This window comes from Anser anser (assembly GCF_964211835.1).
Source record: "Anser anser genome assembly, chromosome: 1".
Lineage (NCBI taxonomy): Eukaryota > Metazoa > Chordata > Aves > Anseriformes > Anatidae > Anser > Anser anser.
Window position 1 is genome coordinate 11,019,041 of NC_139720.1, and position 20,379 is coordinate 11,039,419.

Here is a 20,379-nt window from a genome sequence, read left to right on the forward strand (position 1 = left end):
GCTATTACAAATAGTCAAACATATTCCAGCGGATCTAGCTATTGAATGAGGGCTGGATGGAAACAAAGAATTGTCTAGTGGTTAGAATGCAGGCTGTGGCCTTAAGAAACCCAGGGACAGCTATCTTCTGTGGCATGAGCTTCATGGTCTGTTTGTGTGTTCTGTATTTATCAAGTGAGGATAACTCACTATATGTATGATGATGTGTATATGTGCTATATAGATTAGATCCTGCTTTTGGATGTTTTGGGGATGATTTAACTCCTGGCAAGAATTAAGAAAATCACTCCTCTAAAGTTGCATGTTATAAAGCTAAATAGCTCAACTATACAGAATTAAAAGTCATAGAGAATTCAGTAATAAACTGAAGGTAGGTGGAAAAAATACATTAATGCTGAAAAAAATGTGCAATTCACATTTAGGTTCAAGATTTTTCTCTTTAATTCCTATTTCTAAATCACAGTGGTATATATCCTTGGAGAACATTTAAATGATAAATCAGGCGTTTGAATATGTCTGTGATCTCTAGAGGTTGAGGATAATGTTAAATTCATTCCTAGCAGTAATTCACTGCATTTCCTCATAGTCTGAACTGCAGCATTTCTATGAGGTGATATTAGAAATCTCAGGTGATTTTTTTTGGCATCTATGTGAATAGTAAACAAAATGTGCAAATGTCAATGTAGATAAAGAACAATGACTGACTGAATATAAATTTTATTCATTCTTTCTTAGTTAATTCTATCAATTCCTAAGGCAATATTCACAAAAAATATTTGTCATGTTTGTATTGTAGGTAATGGTTAGTATTGTGATAACTGGATTCTAATGCTGGAATATGTCTGTTTTAGAATTGCAACTTGTGTGGACTAGTGTTAAACTACTAATAGCTTATTCATGTACTGGTAACCAGTTTAAGCAGTATGAACAAAATGTTGGTAGTTACCAAGTGTACTTGGTGTCTTTAACTGATCTGTTCAAACTTTGCTATGTATATACACATACGTATACACATATACATATTCATATGCATATATATACACATAATTTTAACTATATATAGTTGAAATTTATATATATATATATATCTTTACACACATTTATATATTTGGGTAATGACAGAAATCTAGTTAGATAAGACAGGTTAAATTTTGCCCACACAAATTTTCAGTAACTACATCCATACATCTAGCTCATATCACTAGGCCACACTGCAGACTTTATGGAAGGCAAAAATTTTGAAGACAATTTAAGCAACCTTATTTTAACTTCATCACGACTTAGACTAGATGGAAAAACAAATCCAGATTTTGGGGAATACAATTTCATAAGGATAAGTTCTTTGTGATAGCAACATATAGTGGGATTTTTTTTAAGTTTCAAAGACTTCTAAGGAAATTAGAAAATTTCTTTAAAGTTGATCTATGTTTAATGACATGACTTCTACTGTTCCTGTACGCTTACAGAAAAAAAGACAATTTCATTTTTCTGCCTTGGCTTAAATGAAATGTAGAAATTGAGCATTTCAGAGAGCCTGATGTATTCAAGATTCAGCCAAGATGAGAAATGCTTGAAACTACTGTTGCAAAATGTTTAATTCTTATTCCATTTTATTGGTATGAAATTCTTCCATCCTATTTAACCTGACCAAACTGTGCTTTTACAGAATGAAATCACTGAAATTTTAAACTTCATGAAATATTAAAATTAACAATATGCATTTTGCTGTTTATTTTGACTATGTTCAGGTTTTAGATGTGTTTTAATTTTGTATTGTGTATGCATCTTATGTGTCTGTCTAGGTGAAGGTGACACAACTCCTACTACAACCAGTGTGGATGGTAAGTTTGCAGATGTACTGTGCACTGCATGCATTATATTCTGCAAGAGTAGCCATTTCTTTCTGATTGGGAAGGAAAAAAAAGATCAATTAAAGATACAAAATGTACAGCTTGGGAAAAAAAAAAAGCTGTAAAAAAAAGGCAAATGTAGAATAGCTTTACTATACTTTTTATTCTCATCTTCCTATCTCGCAATTGGCGAGATATAGTAATGACTTTCAATGTTTACTTTATAAATATGGAAATGTTTGTAATAAACTTAAAAATATGTATTTTATATTCCCTATAAATATCTCTATAGAGTGAACCAGCTTCACTGAAGTAGTTTTGATACTTTAGAAACATATTTCATTAGCTCAGGAAAGAATACCCTACCCATGATAAATATTGACCTTCTTGTGGTCCTTATGTGTAACTGCACAGGTTTCCTACCGCTGTTTTTAGTAAAATGTGATCTCTGGACCTGCTTTCAGATACTGTCATTCCTTGTGCCTCAACAAAACATTTGAGAGTTGTAAATGGAATCCCAACTCAAACTAACGAAGGATGGGTGGTTAGTTTGACATACAGGTAATTATCACTTTGATAAAAAGGACAAAGCATCTAATAGGATATTTGTTTTGGAACTATAGAAAAAGTTGATCATAGTAAGGATACTTGTAGATTGCAGTTAAATCCTGTAAAAAAAGGAAATCAGCATTCCTGAAACATCTGGCGTTTCCATAGTTTTCAGTCCATCAATGAAACAGTTATATGTTAATTATTGCTAACTTACACATATAAGCTTCTAAAGCATACACAGCATTCTAGTCTTTGGATTCTTTAGATCGGCTACTGTAGATCTTTTTGTCATTAGCTTAACACCCTGCCTTAAGCTGTTTATTTTATAGAATGCTAGAAGAAAATTGAGGTTCATGTCAATATAAGTATTTTAACAGCACTGCATTTAGATATGAAGTATTGGATTCAGGATATACACCCGTGCTTAATTTACCTTTATGCTCATAAAATTGCATGCAATTGAAATGTATTTTGTATTAAAAAATAAGTAGGAGCTATAAGGAAATTTCTTTCACTCAGTAAATCAAGACCCTAACATGTACATCTGGAAATGTGTATTACATTATGGCAGATCTTAGTTTGCTACTGTGTAAAAGCCAGAACACAGAATTACTGCTTCTTGAGTTCATTACTCTTTGGTTAATAACTCATCAGCTAGAAGTATGAATCACTAATGGATAGCAGGAAATAGATCTCAAGCATCTTTTTTTGTTTGTTTGTTTGTTTTGCTCTTCTAGTACAGATTACAGTACAGCTTATTACTATTAGCTTATGTCATCCCTTTTAAAAACATGTTTTAACTAATACTTTGGGGCAAAAGAAAAGACAAAAAGTCTATTTTCTATATTTCTTCATTGCTAGAGAAATGCTGGGAGTCCTTCCCATCCTTGTCAATGTTCCCATCTCATGGGCTCATATCATAGTGGTCTATATCTTTCTAAAAGTTTAGCAGATGGCCGATAAATAAATTTCTAGAGGAACATCATTCTATTCCTGGACTAAATAAACATATAGAGGGACTGAAATGCTGAATCACTCTCAAAAAGTTTATCTTGCCACTGTTTTTAAAGCAGCCTTGATGGCTGATGAACTTTTAGACAAGAAAGGTGAATTATATCTGAGTGCCTAAAATGTAAATAGCTAAAATTAAGCAAATTGACCCTGGGTTTTGTGCTATGCTACAGAATTCCATTAAGTTCATAAATGACTGAAGGTGTTTTCTTGGGGGTGTGTTTTTTTTTTTTTTTAAAAAAAAAGAGATTCCTCAAATACGCCAGAAGCAAAATATATTTTTAAGTATTACATAAGTCTAACATGTAGGTTAAAAAATGTACTTTTATTTTGTATTGTTACCAGGGAAGCAGATAAACTTTTGTCTGAAACAAAATCTTAATGACTCCAGAATTTTTCTTGGAGGCGTAGAGGGTTCATAAATGATTCTGTATCCTAACTTTTATTCTGAAAAAGTCTAACTATACATCTCAAAATAGAAGTGCTGTGTCTGAATGGTAAAGTCCTAGTGCTGCTTACAAACTTGCATATTTGCAATCAATGCCCACTTATAAAATTAATTAATTAAATTAATCAGTGACATGCTTTCCTATACATATGATCCAGATTCTGTTATCAAGTGTATTTAAATATATTTGGAGGAATTTCATCCATTCCAGGAAATCAGCTTTGGATTTTGCGCTACATTTAAATAAGAAGTGTAACCTTCATCTGTCTGCTCGTCAGTCTGGTAAAGGAGATCATGAAATCTTGTAAAGTTGCATTGATAAATAATGATATATACATGAAGGAACCACATTTATGTTCCTTTTTGTGACATTTTTTATAGTAAAACGGGATAGAATCAAGATTTTATAGACCCCAGCCTCTTGGACCAGACAGTCTGTTCCTCAACCAAAATACAACCAAAAATAATAATAATAATAATAAAAGACCCCGAACAACAAAACAAAATGAAAACAAACAAACAATCAAAAAACACAAAACAAGAAAGCATCTGTGCTATTCTGCTTTCTTTAAACTCTATTTTGAGTCTGAACTTCTTCCAACAATTCCTGTAAAACTGTGAACATTTGTGTGATTTGAATTTATAATTTGTAAGATTTCAAGCTTCTCCCAAATTGCTGACAGTTTTGATTCACTTTCCAAAGAGCTGTAGAAAATAAATGTGATTTTGGAGGCACAAAGAAGGAAACTAATTAATCTGCATTCCAAAGTCAGCTTTTTTTTTGAAAAAAAATGTCATGTTTAATTGTTTTAATTTTACTTGATATATGATACTGCAGGTTTTCTATAATCATGTGTAGGATGTCATACATTGCAGATTGTTTCCAACTGAAGTATGTGGGGATGGAAATCTCATAGGACTGGTAATCAAATAGTAACTCTCCACCTTGAGGTCAATAACACTTTGAATAATGCTTTGAATAATACTTACTTGAAAAATATTGTTTACATCTGTTGGCAGTTTGGGGTCTTGATTGAATGTTTCAGTCCAGTTCCTATCACAAAGAAGTCCACTTTATTTTATTTTATTTTATTTTGTTTTGTTTTGTTTTATTGTTTTTATTTTATTTTATTTGTTTTATTTTTTTAAGATAGCTTTCTTATAAATCCATCTTTGAAAACACTAAATAAATAAAGTAACTGATTTTCTCTTTCCTCCTGGCTTATACAAACTGAAGCAAATCTGGAAAGTCATGCTACTACATGTATTCAAAATGTATAGCAAATGGACAGTGAAATGTTTTCACAGGCTGTCATTCAGCCACCTTTCCCTACACCTGGGGAATACATAAATGAAAGCTGACAGCAACACTCTAGAGATTTTGTCCAGGTAGAAAGAAAAAAATATATATAATTTATTTTATTTTATTTTTCAGGAATAAGCATATCTGTGGAGGTACTTTGATAAAGGAAGAGTGGGTTCTAACAGCAAGACAATGTTTCCCTTCTCGGTACAGTAGTCTGTAGCTTTGCAATATTGAAATATATGTATCTTTTGTTATTTAAAAGCACAACAATTCCTTAACTTAAATGCAACAGTTTTCACTCCTTTTTGGCTTTAACACTGCTCACCTGATATAAAAATTCCTGTGGGACCTTGCCATTTTCTGTTATTATTATTGTTAGGCTAAAACTTTATTTTACATAGAGGTATGTTTTCCAAGTGTAAGAGTTACACAATTGCCTCTTTATGAAAATAATCCCATGCTTCTGCTGAACTAGACACAATAAAATAGAATTCTTAGGCAAATCTTGAAAAGTTTCAAGGTTCATACTTTCCAAGCCTCTAAATGTTTGGATACTAGTAGGAAACAAAAATTACATTTTAGTCATGGTTAACAATAAAATTATGTAGTAACTTTAGACCAAAAGCATACATTTGAGCATGTTGATTTTGGAATAACAATTGGCAGTGTAGATCCACTTCTAGTGAAGACTGTTAGTTAAGATCTTCTAGTACAATCATAGTAAGCAGAGTTTTTTGAGTTATTCTGTTATACATTCAGCAAAATTCTAACCAGCTTTGCCTACTTTAGGTACAAAGATTTGAAAGACTACAAAGCCTGGCTTGGAGTCCATAATATCAAAGGAAAGGGAGAGGAGAAGCATAGACAAGTTCTGAATATCTCTCAGCTGGTATATGGTCCTGCAGGGTCAGATTTGGTCTTGCTGAAACTTAGCAGGTTAGTAGCTACTATTGCTAATTCCAGGATTTTCAGCTACTGTATGAAATTCTTCCAAAATAAGCATTGCAAATTCAGTTCTGTACAGTTGTGATATTGCAGATGACATCTCTAAAGGTTAAACTTCTAACAGTAAGATGTTCATGTCAGTTGTTGCTGGGCACATAAAGAAATAATATATTAAGTGGATGGATTTCACTTGATATATGCAAAAATTCATGTTTATTCACTTTACTTAGAACAGATGTTACTTCTGAAATACAGTGCCTAAATACTTTTTCCCCCAATAACCAAGTTTAATTTACAGTGCTTTGTATTTATATATATATATATATATACACACACATTGGCTACTATATGCTTTTCATTTATAGAATAAGCAGCAGATTTCAACTAAGATATTTGTGTACATATAAGCTTTCAAACTTTCTCTGTATTAACAAAACTATATATTCAAATGAAATGTCATCATTACTTCTGAAGATGAAAACTCAAGTTAAATAGCATAAAAGTGGTGATAGCATTTCAAGAATTTTTTTGACAGTTCACAGCTGTAACACAAAAAATAGGTAGAAGAATCCATCATATTCTTCAAAGAAGGAAGAGAAAGGTAAAGAATTGGCACAGTTTTTAACTGCTGTGGTCTATAATAGCACTTAAAATGATTTTTAGGGTAGACTATAGAATGTGAAGTAAAATTCCTTATGTCTATTGTTCATTTTCTCTTTTCAGACCTGCCATATTGACAACTTTTGTAGAAATAATCCGGTTGCCCATTTCTGGATGTACCATTCCAGAGAAGACCAGTTGCAGTGTTTATGGATGGGGATACACTGGATGTAAGAAATTATTTTTAAAAACTAAATGAAAACATTGACAGCTAACTTCCTTCCTCTTATTATTATAGGAGAGGCTGGTGGTATTGCCTCATGCTATGCTTGTCCAAAACTTTTTATTATAAAATGCAGTTTCAACTTTTTTTTTTAAATTTTGTAATCCTTTAAGCATTTTATCTAAGATAATTTCATTTGAAATATCTTCTACCCCATCTTTTATTTATTTTTTTTTTCCTCCAAAGACAGGCAAAATGATTCAAATGCTTCAAAGAACAAACTATAAAAATATTGTTTTACATGTTTAAAAAATCTGTCAGAATTGTTTTGAAGAGTTCTAACCCTTTTTTGAAAACTTCTCATCCATCTACTTGAGCACCTTTTTTCTATATCCCAAAGCAGGCCACCCTTTGGAAAAATTAATACAGCATCATGTAATCAAAGACATTATTATAATTAATGTACACAAAGACAGTATATTAAGGATACACAGGCAGCCCTGTCTGGCATTTCCTAACTTTTGAGTACTTGACTTTGCAACCTTACTGATGTTTATTAAGCACAGTTTTTTGTGTGAAGTAAATACAAATATGTGACAGAACAGACATTTATTTAGTCTGGTAAGTACTCTATCTGGCTAATGATGTGTTGATGATAAAGTTAATAGCTGCCAGTTGACAATAATTATTGCAATAATTACTGTGCTCAAATGTTATTTTGCCACAGACCCTGAGTAAGCAGCAGCAATGTACTCATGCTGTCCTGGAAGCAGAGCAGAAACTAGACTGTAATTCTGAGGTTCTCTCCCTTGTAACCATTACTCCACATTTCTTTGTGGGTGGCAAGTAATCTGTACCAGTCCTCCCCCAGATGACTGCCTTTGATGTTCCCAGCGTGGACATACTAGCCTTCTTCTGAGGGGAATGGCTGTCTGGGGGACAGGGAAGTAGGACTGGGGCAGCATCACAGAAAAGCTTAGCTTAAGAGAACTGATAATGGAATTTGCAATGCTGTGGAGTTATGTGATACCATAAATACGTAACATCTGTCATCTAAGGACTTTGTACTATATTTTATACGCTACTTAATATAATCCTCATAGCATCCCAGTCAGGGAAGGAAAACGTGTTACACTTTTTAAAAAATTTTTTTATTTTTTATTTTTTTATTTCTTCTTTTCTTTAAGAAAACAGGATAACAATTCAGTGAAGGGCAAGGCTGGCACTTTTTATTGATAACTGTGAAGAGAATGGGCAGGTCTGGGCCTTCTATTTGTCTTTGCAGCTTGTACAGACTTGTCTTTTGACATGTAGAACAAGAACAAGCTCCACAGGGCTCCTGCTTCATGACCTTCATGCTGATGAATGGAGATTGCATAAAGCTGTGGCTCTGCCCTTGCAGGCACAAAGTCATTCAGTGTAGCTGAGCCAGCACTGAATGAGAAAGACCCTGCACTGTAATAGTATTTTTCAAGTCACACGTCCTTCCCTAGGCCAGAGAAGCCACTGTTGCACATTAACCCCCGTTTAAGGCATGGAATGAAGTCCTTGCTCTGCTGAAGAGAGTGACAACATTTCTCACTTTTCCTGCTATCAATGATGTGCCGAGGCAAGCTGGTAGTAAATTGTAGAATTTGTAGAAATGTAGTTATCTAGCCATTTCTTCTAATATAAAAAAAATCTCCAGATATTCTCAGAGAACTGAAGAGACACGGCACAAAGCAAATTTCTTGCAAATTTTGTTTGTAGCAAATATACAAAATCCAAAAGACATGATATGTTTGATTATATGCATGATAACAGTGAGGATGAATGAAAATGTGAGTACCAGGGAAAAGTGAAAAGAATAAAGTTATGTGAGTAAACTTATCCAGACTGGATCTTCAATACTTTTTTTTTTTTTTCCTAAAAGAGAGTAAAGTTTTCATTCTCTTTTCAATCCTAGTAGTTAACTATGATGGCCTTCTCCGAGTAGCAAACCTGTTTATTTTGGGGAATGAGAAATGCAACCAATATCTCAAAGGGAAGATCACTGTGAATGAGTCAGAAATATGTGCAGTGGCTGAAACCATTGGTGCTGGGCCTTGTGAGGTAAATATTACATTTCCTATGAGTGTATTAAAGCCATCGACATGGTTATTTCTTTCTCAGAAATAATTTACTAGAGTTTTTAAATTATTCTCTCTACATCAAACTTGTACGCAATACACAGAATCACAGAATACATATGTGAATATTCTGCATTGGAAAATGATTTGCATTTCTAGTGATCTATTTTCTGCCAGTGCGGGAAGAAGTTCCTTTGCTTCAATCGCACTATACTGCCACATCAGCAAAGGACTTACATACGTGTTAAATATACTCAGGTGCCTAAACACTTTGCTAGACTGAGATAAATTTGCTTTCCACTCAATCAAAATAAGTTGTTATTGCTAGCACACAGACCATTTTAGCCCTTATTGTACAGACCACAAAGACTGGAGCAAATTTAACTGGGTAGCTAGATAAAGTTTTCCACACAAAATAAAGAACAAGAAAAAATAAATAAAATCAAAAAGCTCAGTGGAGTTAGTAAAGTTATGAAAGAAAGATCCAAAAAACATGAGATTCAGTATTAGACAGAAGAGAGGAGGATTTTTTCTCCCTAATCAAGCCTGAGCCATAATATATTGAGTAGAGGAGAAAGCACTTCAGTGATAGTGTAATTTGATACAGCTGGTTTTCTTGGTACTAGTGTTGATGTTAGAGAAACGACATCTGTGGAGAAATGCAGTAAATCATTTATGGTAGGAAGATATCTTTGTGTGTGGAAAATCTGCCTGAAGAAGTGACGTCTAGAAAGAAGGCAGTCCTGAGTATTATTATGTATTCAGTACTCGGAGAAAAAGAGATTATTTCTTAATACCAATGTTAACCAGTGAAATTTTCCCTACCCAGGGGTACTACCAAACCATGGTGAAACTAAGTCTTCATCAGGCTGAGGCCTCTTCCTTTTATTATTAATACCCCACAGGATCCTCTTACTACAGCAAAGTGTAGTGTTTTTTGTTGTTGTTGTTTTCTTGAAAATCAAATATTTCATCATGTTAAGGTTTCTAAATGAAACATTTGCATGGAAGTCTGCTGGGGTTCCTGCACTTTGTTTTCCCCTGCAAGGAGAAATGGACTGAATTAATATTAGCAATCAGTCTTAATCACCACATGGTTTCCGGCTCCCTGAGCTCCCCTTTGAAGCTATTTTCCTAAGCAAAGAACAGGCAGAGAAACAAAATCAGATTGGCAGGTGAAACTCCACTCTTAAAAATGTTTTATGAGTAGCTTTGATGATACTGACATAGTTCATTGTTCATGTGGGAATTAATCTGTAATCAGTTGGGGGGAAAAAAAAATAACCAAATAAAGGTCAGGCATTGTTGTTTCTCTGGTGATCCAGAGAGAATACAATGTGAAATGTTAGCTTTTATTTTTTGAAACCGTATCTCACTACCTAACACATTTAATGCCTAGTTTTGCAGCTAGCTTTCTAGATTCAGTGTAAATTTCCCTGGGTAGAAACGACTGTGTTCGAGCCCCAGATCTATGTGAATATAACTCAACTACAGTTTCATATTAGAAACCTTACTATACAGCCTACACCTATGACTCCCCAAAGCCCCCCTTGGAGGCTCAATACTACTCAGTGCCCTACTGCTCAAATTAGGTGAGTATGGTATTATACAGGTTACCTTACTGATAGGACCCCTATCAGACCACCTACATTCTCTCTTTCTAACCCTATGAGGCACACTAATAACCAACTAAATCTGTCTATGACAAACAGATTTAAAATCACTCGTTGCTTACTCATCCATAAGCCACATGGGTCAAGTCATTGCTGCAAGCATAATCCAAACCTTCTGATCATTCTCAGGGGCAATAATTCTGATGATCTCTCACGGACTGACCTCCTCCATACTATTTTGCATAGCCAACACAAACTACAAATGCACACATAGCTGAATTCTCATCCTTACATGAGGTTTACAACCACTACCACCCCTCAATAGCTACCTGACTATTGCTATCAATCAGATCAAGCTAATTGAACAAATAAAGGACAAGCATTGCCACTCTTCTGGTGAGTCAGAAAGAATAAAATGCTAATTGTTAACTTTTATCCTTTTAAACAGTCTCACTATCTAATACAAACATTTACTGCCTACTTTTGCTGCTAATTTGCTAGATTAAGATTTGCCTGATTTAAAACTTCAGTATCTGTGTTCAAATTCTGAATCTACGTGAATGTACCTAAATTACACTTTGAATCTAATTTAATCTGTATGGATTTTAGTGCTAAAAAAGACTTTGATCTGAGTTGGACATGCACAAATTTTCCACTGAGTACATGCAGAGGTGCATACTTGTCTCATTCACACAAAATAATGAACATGAGTGTTTTAACAAGTTGCATTTTTTACACTGCAAAATACTACTTTTTTTGTTGTTTTTCTTTTCCCCTGCCTATTAGTACACATAGATTCTCATCCTAATGCCTTGGAATACAGCCAGAGGGATAACCACCTTGTTCTGTCAGTAAACTTTGAAACAAAGTCTGTTATCACAACAAATATATTTATCAGTCAGCTCACTTCTTCCTCATCTCGCTTATTTGCACATAAACAAATATTGTACTTGCAGTTAGCTAAAACAGGAAAGTAAGAGCTGGTAGTCTGAAGTCACTAGAATCATATGTAAACAAGGATTACTTGCATGTCGATTCTGGCTGTGAAAGAGATATTGGAAGCTATGTTTTGTCCTATGGTAAGTATAACTCTAATGCCCGTTCATTAAGCTAGGTCCTACCAAAGAGAAACCAGGCAATAACGGACAGGTGGGAACTGTTCCTTGTAACACTTTCAGAAATTAATTTTTTTTCTTTATTATTTTTTTTTAGCGTGACTATGGTGGTCCCTTGGTTTGTGAACAAAACAGGCTGAAAATAGTAGTGGGTGTCATTGTTCCTGGCCGTGGATGCGCCATTCGAAATCGTCCTGGGATTTTTGTTCGGGTCTCATATTATTCCCGGTGGATACACAAGATCATGATGACCTACAGAAAACCCTGAAAAACTCAAGAACTTCCATTCACAGATTTTGGACAGCATAGAATTAATGTGTAATGTAAAGATCAACAATTTTTTAACTACTTGATAGTCAAGTTTGTTGAGCTTCTTTTAATATTTATGGATGTTTTCAGTGTTTTGTCTATCAGTGTTGTTTTATAAATTTTGGAGTGACTTACGGTATATGCAAGTATGGTGACATATCTCCTGAAGATACTTGAATGGGTAAACAATTTTGCAAAAATATTATTACTGTATGATAAATGGTTTTGTAGAAAAAGATCATATGACCTCTTTTATGCTGCTCTTCAGATTATCTTTAAAGGAGAAACAAATTATAGCTCTATTTAACACATCTTATTCTTTCTGTGAGCCATGTATTTCTCTTCATATATGACAAAAGACCTACTGAGAGATATATACGTCTATCAACGACAGCATATATGACCATATTTCTCTTACCCCTTTATGAGAGGTCAAATATTTCAATATTTCATTGAAAAATAGTCCCTTTAGAAATTAGTCTTTTCATTGTTGACCAATTTTGACAAGCCTTCCTTCAGTAGAGCTCTCGTAGAAGTTGATATCACTTCTTTTTACACAGTATCTGTAGGCTCTAGTTCTGCACTTGGTCCCTTTTAATTCTGTACTTGGTCCCACAAGAGATATATCAAAAACCCTCTGGATCAAGGAAGAGATATAGAAACGGATTGGTTAGCAAACTATAATTTGTTCACAGTTAGTCACAGAAGTAACTGTGAATTTACAATGCTAAAAAGTGTATCTGATAAAACTTAAAAAGATTAATCTTGATTAACCATTGACAGATTTTTGCCATTAAAAGAAATTTCAACTAAATATGCCCAAATCTTTCTCAAGAGGCAAGTGTTAAAAATTCACATGCTCCTAGGTATTTCATTAAAATAACTCTGTTTATATCAGGAAGAAGTATAGTTGAATCTAACGCCTGACTGAGAGACTCAGTACTGGTAAAAGTTAGTTATACATTAATAGTCTTTTCAGAGACTTCAGATATTTGATAAGACCTTACCTTAGATTGGTTAAAAACATATCCTTTGTATAGGTCCTTTCAGGGTAATAAAATTATTGCAGGGATCTGATCTTGTATGAAATATGGAAAACATCACTAGTTGTTTAGTATCTTGTGTTTCCTGCCTGTATGTAGAACTATCATTCCTTTATGTTGATTGGGAAAGGGAACAACTATTCAGCATCTGTGAAAACTGCTTGTTCTGCTTCAGGCATTTAGTTGTATGTCTGGAATCATTACACAATTAGCAGATGGCAATATGTTATTATAGGGGGTTGTAATTTCTTGAAAGCCGATACAACATATATCCAGTTATTTTTACTACTGTAATCGCATAAGTAACTGCACTGTTACTTCACTTGTGACTATGTAATTTTATATGTTTCCAGTAGCAAATTGTAAGGTATGCATATCATATCTAACTGCATAGCCGCTAAGCTGACATCATGATGTATATATAAAAAAGAACATTTCATTTAATTCAAAAAATGCAGGGCTGAATTCTGCCCTGGCAGAAAGTAACAGCTTCAGGGGAGCTGTCACGGGAGGCGGTGCTTATGTTGACTCACCAAATTATTTTCTTCAGCAGTGCACTTTGATTTCAGTGGGACTCAAATATGCTGGTGGACTAGGATGAGTTTCGGCCCATGCTTAAGTGGCTTGGCTTGCTGAGATTTGTGTCAAGCATCCAGCAGTTTACTGGTGCATAGGAAGAAGTCTTTTAGCAAGCAGAACTGAAATTTTTCCTGATGTAAATAGTCTCTTTGGACAAGATGCAACTTCCCTGTACAAGGGATCTGAGGTTGTGGATGCTACATGGATAGTCTGTCTTGATCTATTCTGTCTGCCTCTGAAGGCTTTATGCTCCTTTTGGGCTCTCTCACTCACCAGGCCTAAAGAGGGCAGGATTTAGCCTGTTGTATTTACAATTAATTATTGCTATGTATGTAAACGGTGTATTCTTACTAAGTATATACGGACCATAGCATACTGAAAGGATTAACTTTTTAAGAGAGACTTTTGAAAAAACTCCAAGTGAGTTTTGTTATCAATCACAAGTAGAATGTGGATGAAATATATAATTCCATGTTCACTTTTTGTATTCTAAGAATTATGTGCTCACTGTATTATATTTGCAGGCATTTTAAGTCTATCTAAGAAATTGAACCCTAAAATATTTTAGTTATAAGCTTCTGCTGTGCAGAAGACTGTGATTTCTATATATATATATACACACACATATATATATATATGATAAAAATACTGTTTTTTGTTAGACAATGTGTAAGGATTTTTACCTGTTTGTTCTGGACAGCGCCTCAGTAAAATTTTTGCAGAGTTGCTGCTCCAGAACTTAACATGTTTGTATGCACTTGCTCATCAGGTGTTCTTGCCCTCCCTAACTTAGTATCGAGGGCACATGAGGCTCTGAAGAGCAAGTGAAGAGAAAAATAATGATATGTGGTAATGAATTTGTACTTCATTTATTCCTGTGAATATTTCTTGTTGGTACCAATGGTACCGTACCAGGCAACTGTTATAACTACAGGATTCTCTTAAGAAAGTACACTCTATAGATACTTTTTTTTTTTTTTTCAATTGTTCTAACATATTTCTCTCTATAATAGCAGGGGGACCTGATCTAGTGCCCATCTAAATTTCTGGAAGGCCTCTTACTAACTTCAGTGGGATCTGGAATTTATTTTGTAGATATGATTTTACTCATATTAAAATTAAAGGGTACAGAACTTAAACCCTTATCTAAGAAGAACATTCTTAGACTCCATTGAATGTCATCTTCATTTTCCTTACTGCAACTAGTTCATGGACTCTGAAAAGTGTAATAACTGGATATGAAATTTTGGGATTCAAACCTAAGACCTGATTTGTGCTACTGAAGTTAGTTTGAATTAATTACTGATTTTCTTTGGTCATTGGAACAGACTGACACTTCTTCCTTTCATTAATGAATATATTTTTCCCTTAAAAAAGCTTTTTCCCTATTTCTTTTTCTCTCATAAACCTCATGACTCTCAGAGAAACTGTTGCTCTCATTGGGAATGTACTGGTCCAGATTTTTGCTGCTATTGCTGAAATCTTCTCTAGCTTAAGACTAAAATTCCCTGAGACATTCTGCAGATCTTTGTTGTTTGTACTTGACAGAGGTACTCACTTTTTCAGGTGAGGGTCCAAATATGTCTCTGACGGTCAAAATCTACTCAGGCAAAATGTCCCTTGAAATCAGTGAATGTGATTGTCAAAAAGCGGGGGCTGAAATTTGCTCAATGCTTTTCCCTACAGCTGTGCACTGAACTATATGCATCCTTGTACACCGAAAAGCCCACCAGTTCTGGACTTCACAGCAACTGAAACAGCAGGCGAGGCTTTATTGCCATCCTTCTGGAAGGCTGGTTGTAAACCAGTTCACCCCCATGGAACCTGTATAAAACCAGTAGGATTGGTTATTTAGTCTTCTTTCCTTACTGATTATTTTCTTCCTCCCTTATGTGCACTGGTATATTATTGTTTTATGAATGTTGGGGCTGCTGGCAGGAACTGACATGGCTTTTCATCCTAATATTTTATGGTGTTCCTTTTTAGATACACTCTTGGGCATTTATGTATGGTGTTTCCTTGTGTGGGATCTAACTTCAGGGAGCTGCCTCTGGAATTCAGTGTATGATAAGAGTATTTTTTCATATTTAAGTGAGAAAATTAATGCTCCCATTAAAGACAACTAGTTGAAAGCCTAATGAAAAGGGAACACTGTGGTTATAACTCGTATTGCAAATCTTCTGTAATTAATGGCATCTTCATTAGTTAATAAAGTCGGTATTTTTGTAACCTTGTTTATTCTTATTATTCTTAATAAAGTATTTTATAAAAAAAAAAGCACATCTACATAATTAGCATTATATTTCTTATTTAAAGAAGAAGGTTTGGAACTGCATTGCTAGGCTTAGAAAAATGAGTGTCTCCCAATGAAAATCAGTGTCTCCCAGTACTAATTTCAGTGAGGGATTTTACTGTGCAGCGTAAGGAGGGCCGGTATTTTAAAGATCTTCATGCATCTAATAGCAAGACCACACATAAAATGAAAGATAAAACCAAATCCAGGATGTGATACTGTGGAGTATCCCCAAGAGGTTCCTGCTGGAATTCTGCACAGACAATGGCCTAAGCATATTATGGAGAGAGTAATTTGGGGTGGAAAGGATGTGTTTAATCTAAACAAGGGCATTTGCCAAAAGGGTTGTAGTTCCTTACAATGTCAGTATGGGAGGCTTGGCATTTTAAGTATTTCTTTTAATATACTTAATTACATTTCAGGAAATGGCTTCCCTCACTATGTCTCTTAGTCCTACTGGTGGTACATAAACTGATGCAAAAGAGGATACCTTGCACAAACCTAGGGGCTATTGTTGCTGCTGCACTTGATATCAAAACCAACCAATAGCAATAGCTAGCAAAAAAGGAGACAAGCATGAGCCTTACTAGCATCACTGGATGAGCGCCTCCATCTGAAATTTCTAAGTTCTAAGCATTTCTGGTTTCACTGAAATTTTGGTGATTTAAATATAAATTTGCTAACAACTCCAGCTATATCAACAGTGAATCATTCTTCCGATGATCTTGTACAGAGTGTTTGAAGTCTGATTTTGATCTTCCGTGGTAAACATCTCATTCTTTATATTTGTAGTCCAAAAAGGGGACTTTCTCATTAATTCATAAAAACAGTGGATTTTATCAAAAACTTCTGAAATCAATGGGAAACTTGTCAATAACTTCAAATGTGCAGGAATGCTTCCAAAATTATAAAAGTGGAAATCTCCCACATGTCAAAACCAGACCTTGTTACAGTTTTACATTCAAAGTATTAAAGATGTTCAGGTGACTGGTCTACCTTCTGGGAGCCATGAGAATTAACTGCTTGTACAGCGATTTGCACAACAAAGATTTACAAAGCAATATTTCTTTCTATTACAATCTTCTGTTAAGGTTTTATCTTTTGAAGTTGCAAGGACATTGTACTCTGCAGATGATAAATGATGAAATCCACATCAATGCTCAGAACTTGCTTTCTGCTCTTTGTTATTTAACAAGCCTCATGTAAACAGAGCAGGCCATTTAGAAGAGTTCAGTTGTGTATCAACTCTGCCTTCAAAAGCACCGATTTCTGGACAGCTATGCTCCAATAAAAAGCACTTGCAATAAATATGAAAGAAAACAGCTGGAAGGAAAAAGACATATCATAAAAAGGTTAACACCAAAGTAAGCCCTAAAATGAACAGATTTTTTTTTTTTAAATGCTGTCTCAATTTTTATAATACAATATGTGGTGTGAAAAGCTGCAATAGAATATCTTAATAGCCCTAGCTTTCCTAAAGCTGATTCACTCTGGTTCAGAACACTTGGAAAGGTGCAATGACTTCTCCATATAGTCAAAGATGTAGTGCATGCTGTGCTTCTGTGTCTGACGACCTGATCCTACTAGCATGGAAATTAATGTCAAAGAATTATCTAGGGCTAATAGCTAGGTCCTAAGTCCTCCTCCTGAACCCCTCAACCTTCTCATAAACTGTTTCAGAATCTGGCTTTGTCAAGCACTCAGGGCATGTTCCAGATTGATCCTGAGTGGCAGAGGAGAAAAGCATATGCTTTCTTCAAACGTGCACATCGAATTTCCAGTGAAGACTATCAGCTTTGTTCAGTCAGAATCTAATTGAATAAAAGGATTGGTTCATTTGCTTCCATTCAAATCTTGTTTTCATTAAAATGATGATGATGATAATAATAACAACAATAAAAACAATGACAACATGATGGATGCAGTTAGTTTTAATGTAGTTTTTATACACATATATCCTCAAGGTATAAACTTTCCACGAGGGAGAAAAACTGTACCACTTCAGAACCCAAGTGTTTTAGGGGATGGCTTGAGATATCTCAAGTTGTGTCTATTTAAGCTGGTGTTGCCCTCTGTTGGGCGATTTAATATATCTTACTGGGAGAAAAGTTATACAAGAGAGTGCAACTCATAGCAATTTTATTAAAAATAAGGCAGGAAATACGGCATTGGGTGCACACATGGGATTAGGTGAGACTAGTGTACAGCACAAAAAGTCCTTTCCACTTGAGGGAAGTTTTCCCTTGAGTAACATGTGAGTTTACAGTATTTAATTCAGTTCAGATTATGATAACTGAAAATTTTCCAGATGGTTTTCTTTCCTTGCGGATTAATGTCAGGATGATACACATTCTGAGGAAATAGGCATTTAGATCAACATTGCTATTACAAACCATGTCAACAATAGTCTTATATACTGGGTGTAAATATGCCATCTGCTGTTCAGCATTCAGTTTAACAGTACTGTAACTTCATAGAGCAGCAACTATATAACTATATAACTATAAACTGCAACTATATAATTTCTTCTCTCTCCCTCTCCTTCTCCCTCTCTTTCTTAAATGAAAGCTCAGAAAAGTTGCTGCTTGTGGTAGCTTTGTATCAAGCATTAATTTGAAAGTCCTTATTTTCCCTGTGCATCCCCAAATGGATCTCCATTATTGCCTGATCCTATAGTTCTTTGAAGTTTAATTTTCTGTTGACAAAGTCCCTACATAGCCTTAGCTTTTGCTGTTGAACATCTTTGGAATATGTTTATAAGAATGCCTGTAGGAGGGGAGAAGTTGTTGCAGTCTTGAAATATTCACAGCTTTCAGACTGCAATTATCCTCATTACTGTTTCTTGCTTGCTCTCAGGTATATTAACACAGGGAAAGGCAGATGCTAGGGGTTAAATGGCTTCTACATATCCTACATTAGTGAGGTTCAGTTATCCCTAGGGAGATGCTCTGCAGCCATCCACACCAAACTGTTCATAGATAGCCAGAGGCTTAATGTGACTGAGCACTAAACCACACAGAGGGACACACAAATGTATGCACACCACACCCATACAAATTCATACAGATAACTAGTTGATCCAAACCAATCCAATCACTTCTGCACTGGCAGCCTGTTTACATGCCTTTGTCTGTGCCTATCTGTGTGTGTGTATATACATATGCAGCTATTCTGTCTAAAGCACTATATGGGTCCTGTCATTGGAAGCAAATGAGTAAATCTGATTAGTGTTCAACCAGCTGTATTCAGGTTTGGACCCATCAGTGCAACTATAGTCTGCACATTGAGGCCCTAAATGTTAGAGATGAACAAGCTCAACCACGGCTCTTAAGATATCCAAACCCTCTAGACAATCAGTACTAACCATTTGCATCCACAGTGCTTATTGAAATGGTGCACAGGCCCTTGGAGACCCTTCCAGATGCTTTTTTTCCTTTTTATTACACTTTAATATTGTTAGCTATCAGTAGAGACAGGATTTAGTGTTAATTCTACCTTTAAGGCTTTTTTTTTTTTTTTTTTTTTTTTTTTCCTGTAGAAACCTGATTCCAGTACTGAACTGGAGCTCTTTCTGTGTTGCCATCTTAACTAATTTGATTATGAGTCTCTTCTACAATGCCGGATGGGTTTCCAGGCTGGTATCTTACTTTATCTAGCACAGAGGCTGGGCTGTATCTGTAAACATGGTATTTTTTAATCCCCTCTGATACCATTTACTCCTAATGACTCCCTAGTCCATATAACTCCCTAACTCTAATCCCTGAGCAGTAATTCCTTTAACTTTCTACTGAAGTTTCTCATTTAGCTGTATCTTCCTGTCAGGCTTACACATGTGCTTAAAAACAAACAAAGAAACAAACAAACAAAAAAACACACTTTTTTTTTTTTTAATTAGCATTGCATTAAATCTACTATAAAATGTTCTTATCAGTAAGCCTTCCATCATAACGTGAAGATCTTATCAACTCAGTCTACAAGATTATGTCAGTTTTACTACCATGTTTGACAGAGACCAGGCTGGTTTCCAACTGAAATCTATTTGTTTTCCCTCTGGTGTGTTTGCCTACCTTCCCAGGCTCACTCTCTCTGCAGTTTCCTCTGAAGAGGTATTTCCCTGCCTGGGGATTGTACATTCCCTTTTAAAAGCAGGGTTTTGTATCATTCCCACTCTTTCAGAGTTAGAGCAGGCTCCCGAGAGGCTGGTCATAACAATTCAAACCTCTCCACACTGAGAAGAGAAATTGTTTCCCTTTTCCTTGACAAGTTCTTCACTGCATAAAATGTTCCTTATCTTTCAAACAATTTTTAACTAAATACACGAGGTAATCTATGAAGCTGATGTGAGCTCAAGCAACCAAGGTTTACAGTGTCTACCTCACTTGGG

At 35.0% G+C, this 20,379-nt stretch overlaps 1 protein-coding gene across 3 annotated transcripts in view; it reads left to right on the forward strand.

Annotated features, from left to right (window-relative positions):
- HGF (hepatocyte growth factor) overlaps window positions 1–15,357 on the forward strand; it is a 64,207-nt gene extending 48,850 nt beyond the window's left edge. For 2 of the 3 annotated variants that reach the window (XM_083821365.1, XM_083821363.1), the window contains exons 12-18: window positions 1,803–1,841; window positions 2,315–2,411; window positions 5,297–5,371; window positions 5,957–6,103; window positions 6,836–6,942; window positions 8,881–9,026; window positions 11,869–15,357. In XM_083821365.1, the coding sequence (XP_083677491.1) occupies window positions 1,803–1,841; window positions 2,315–2,411; window positions 5,297–5,371; window positions 5,957–6,103; window positions 6,836–6,942; window positions 8,881–9,026; window positions 11,869–12,039 (782 nt within the window). In that variant the 3' untranslated portion in view covers window positions 12,040–15,357. The remainder of the gene's footprint in view (window positions 1–1,802; window positions 1,842–2,314; window positions 2,412–5,296; window positions 5,372–5,956; window positions 6,104–6,835; window positions 6,943–8,880; window positions 9,027–11,868) is intronic. The other variant, XM_083821364.1, reaches the window with a different exon arrangement.
- The last annotated feature ends 5,022 nt before the right edge of the window (window positions 15,358–20,379 follow it).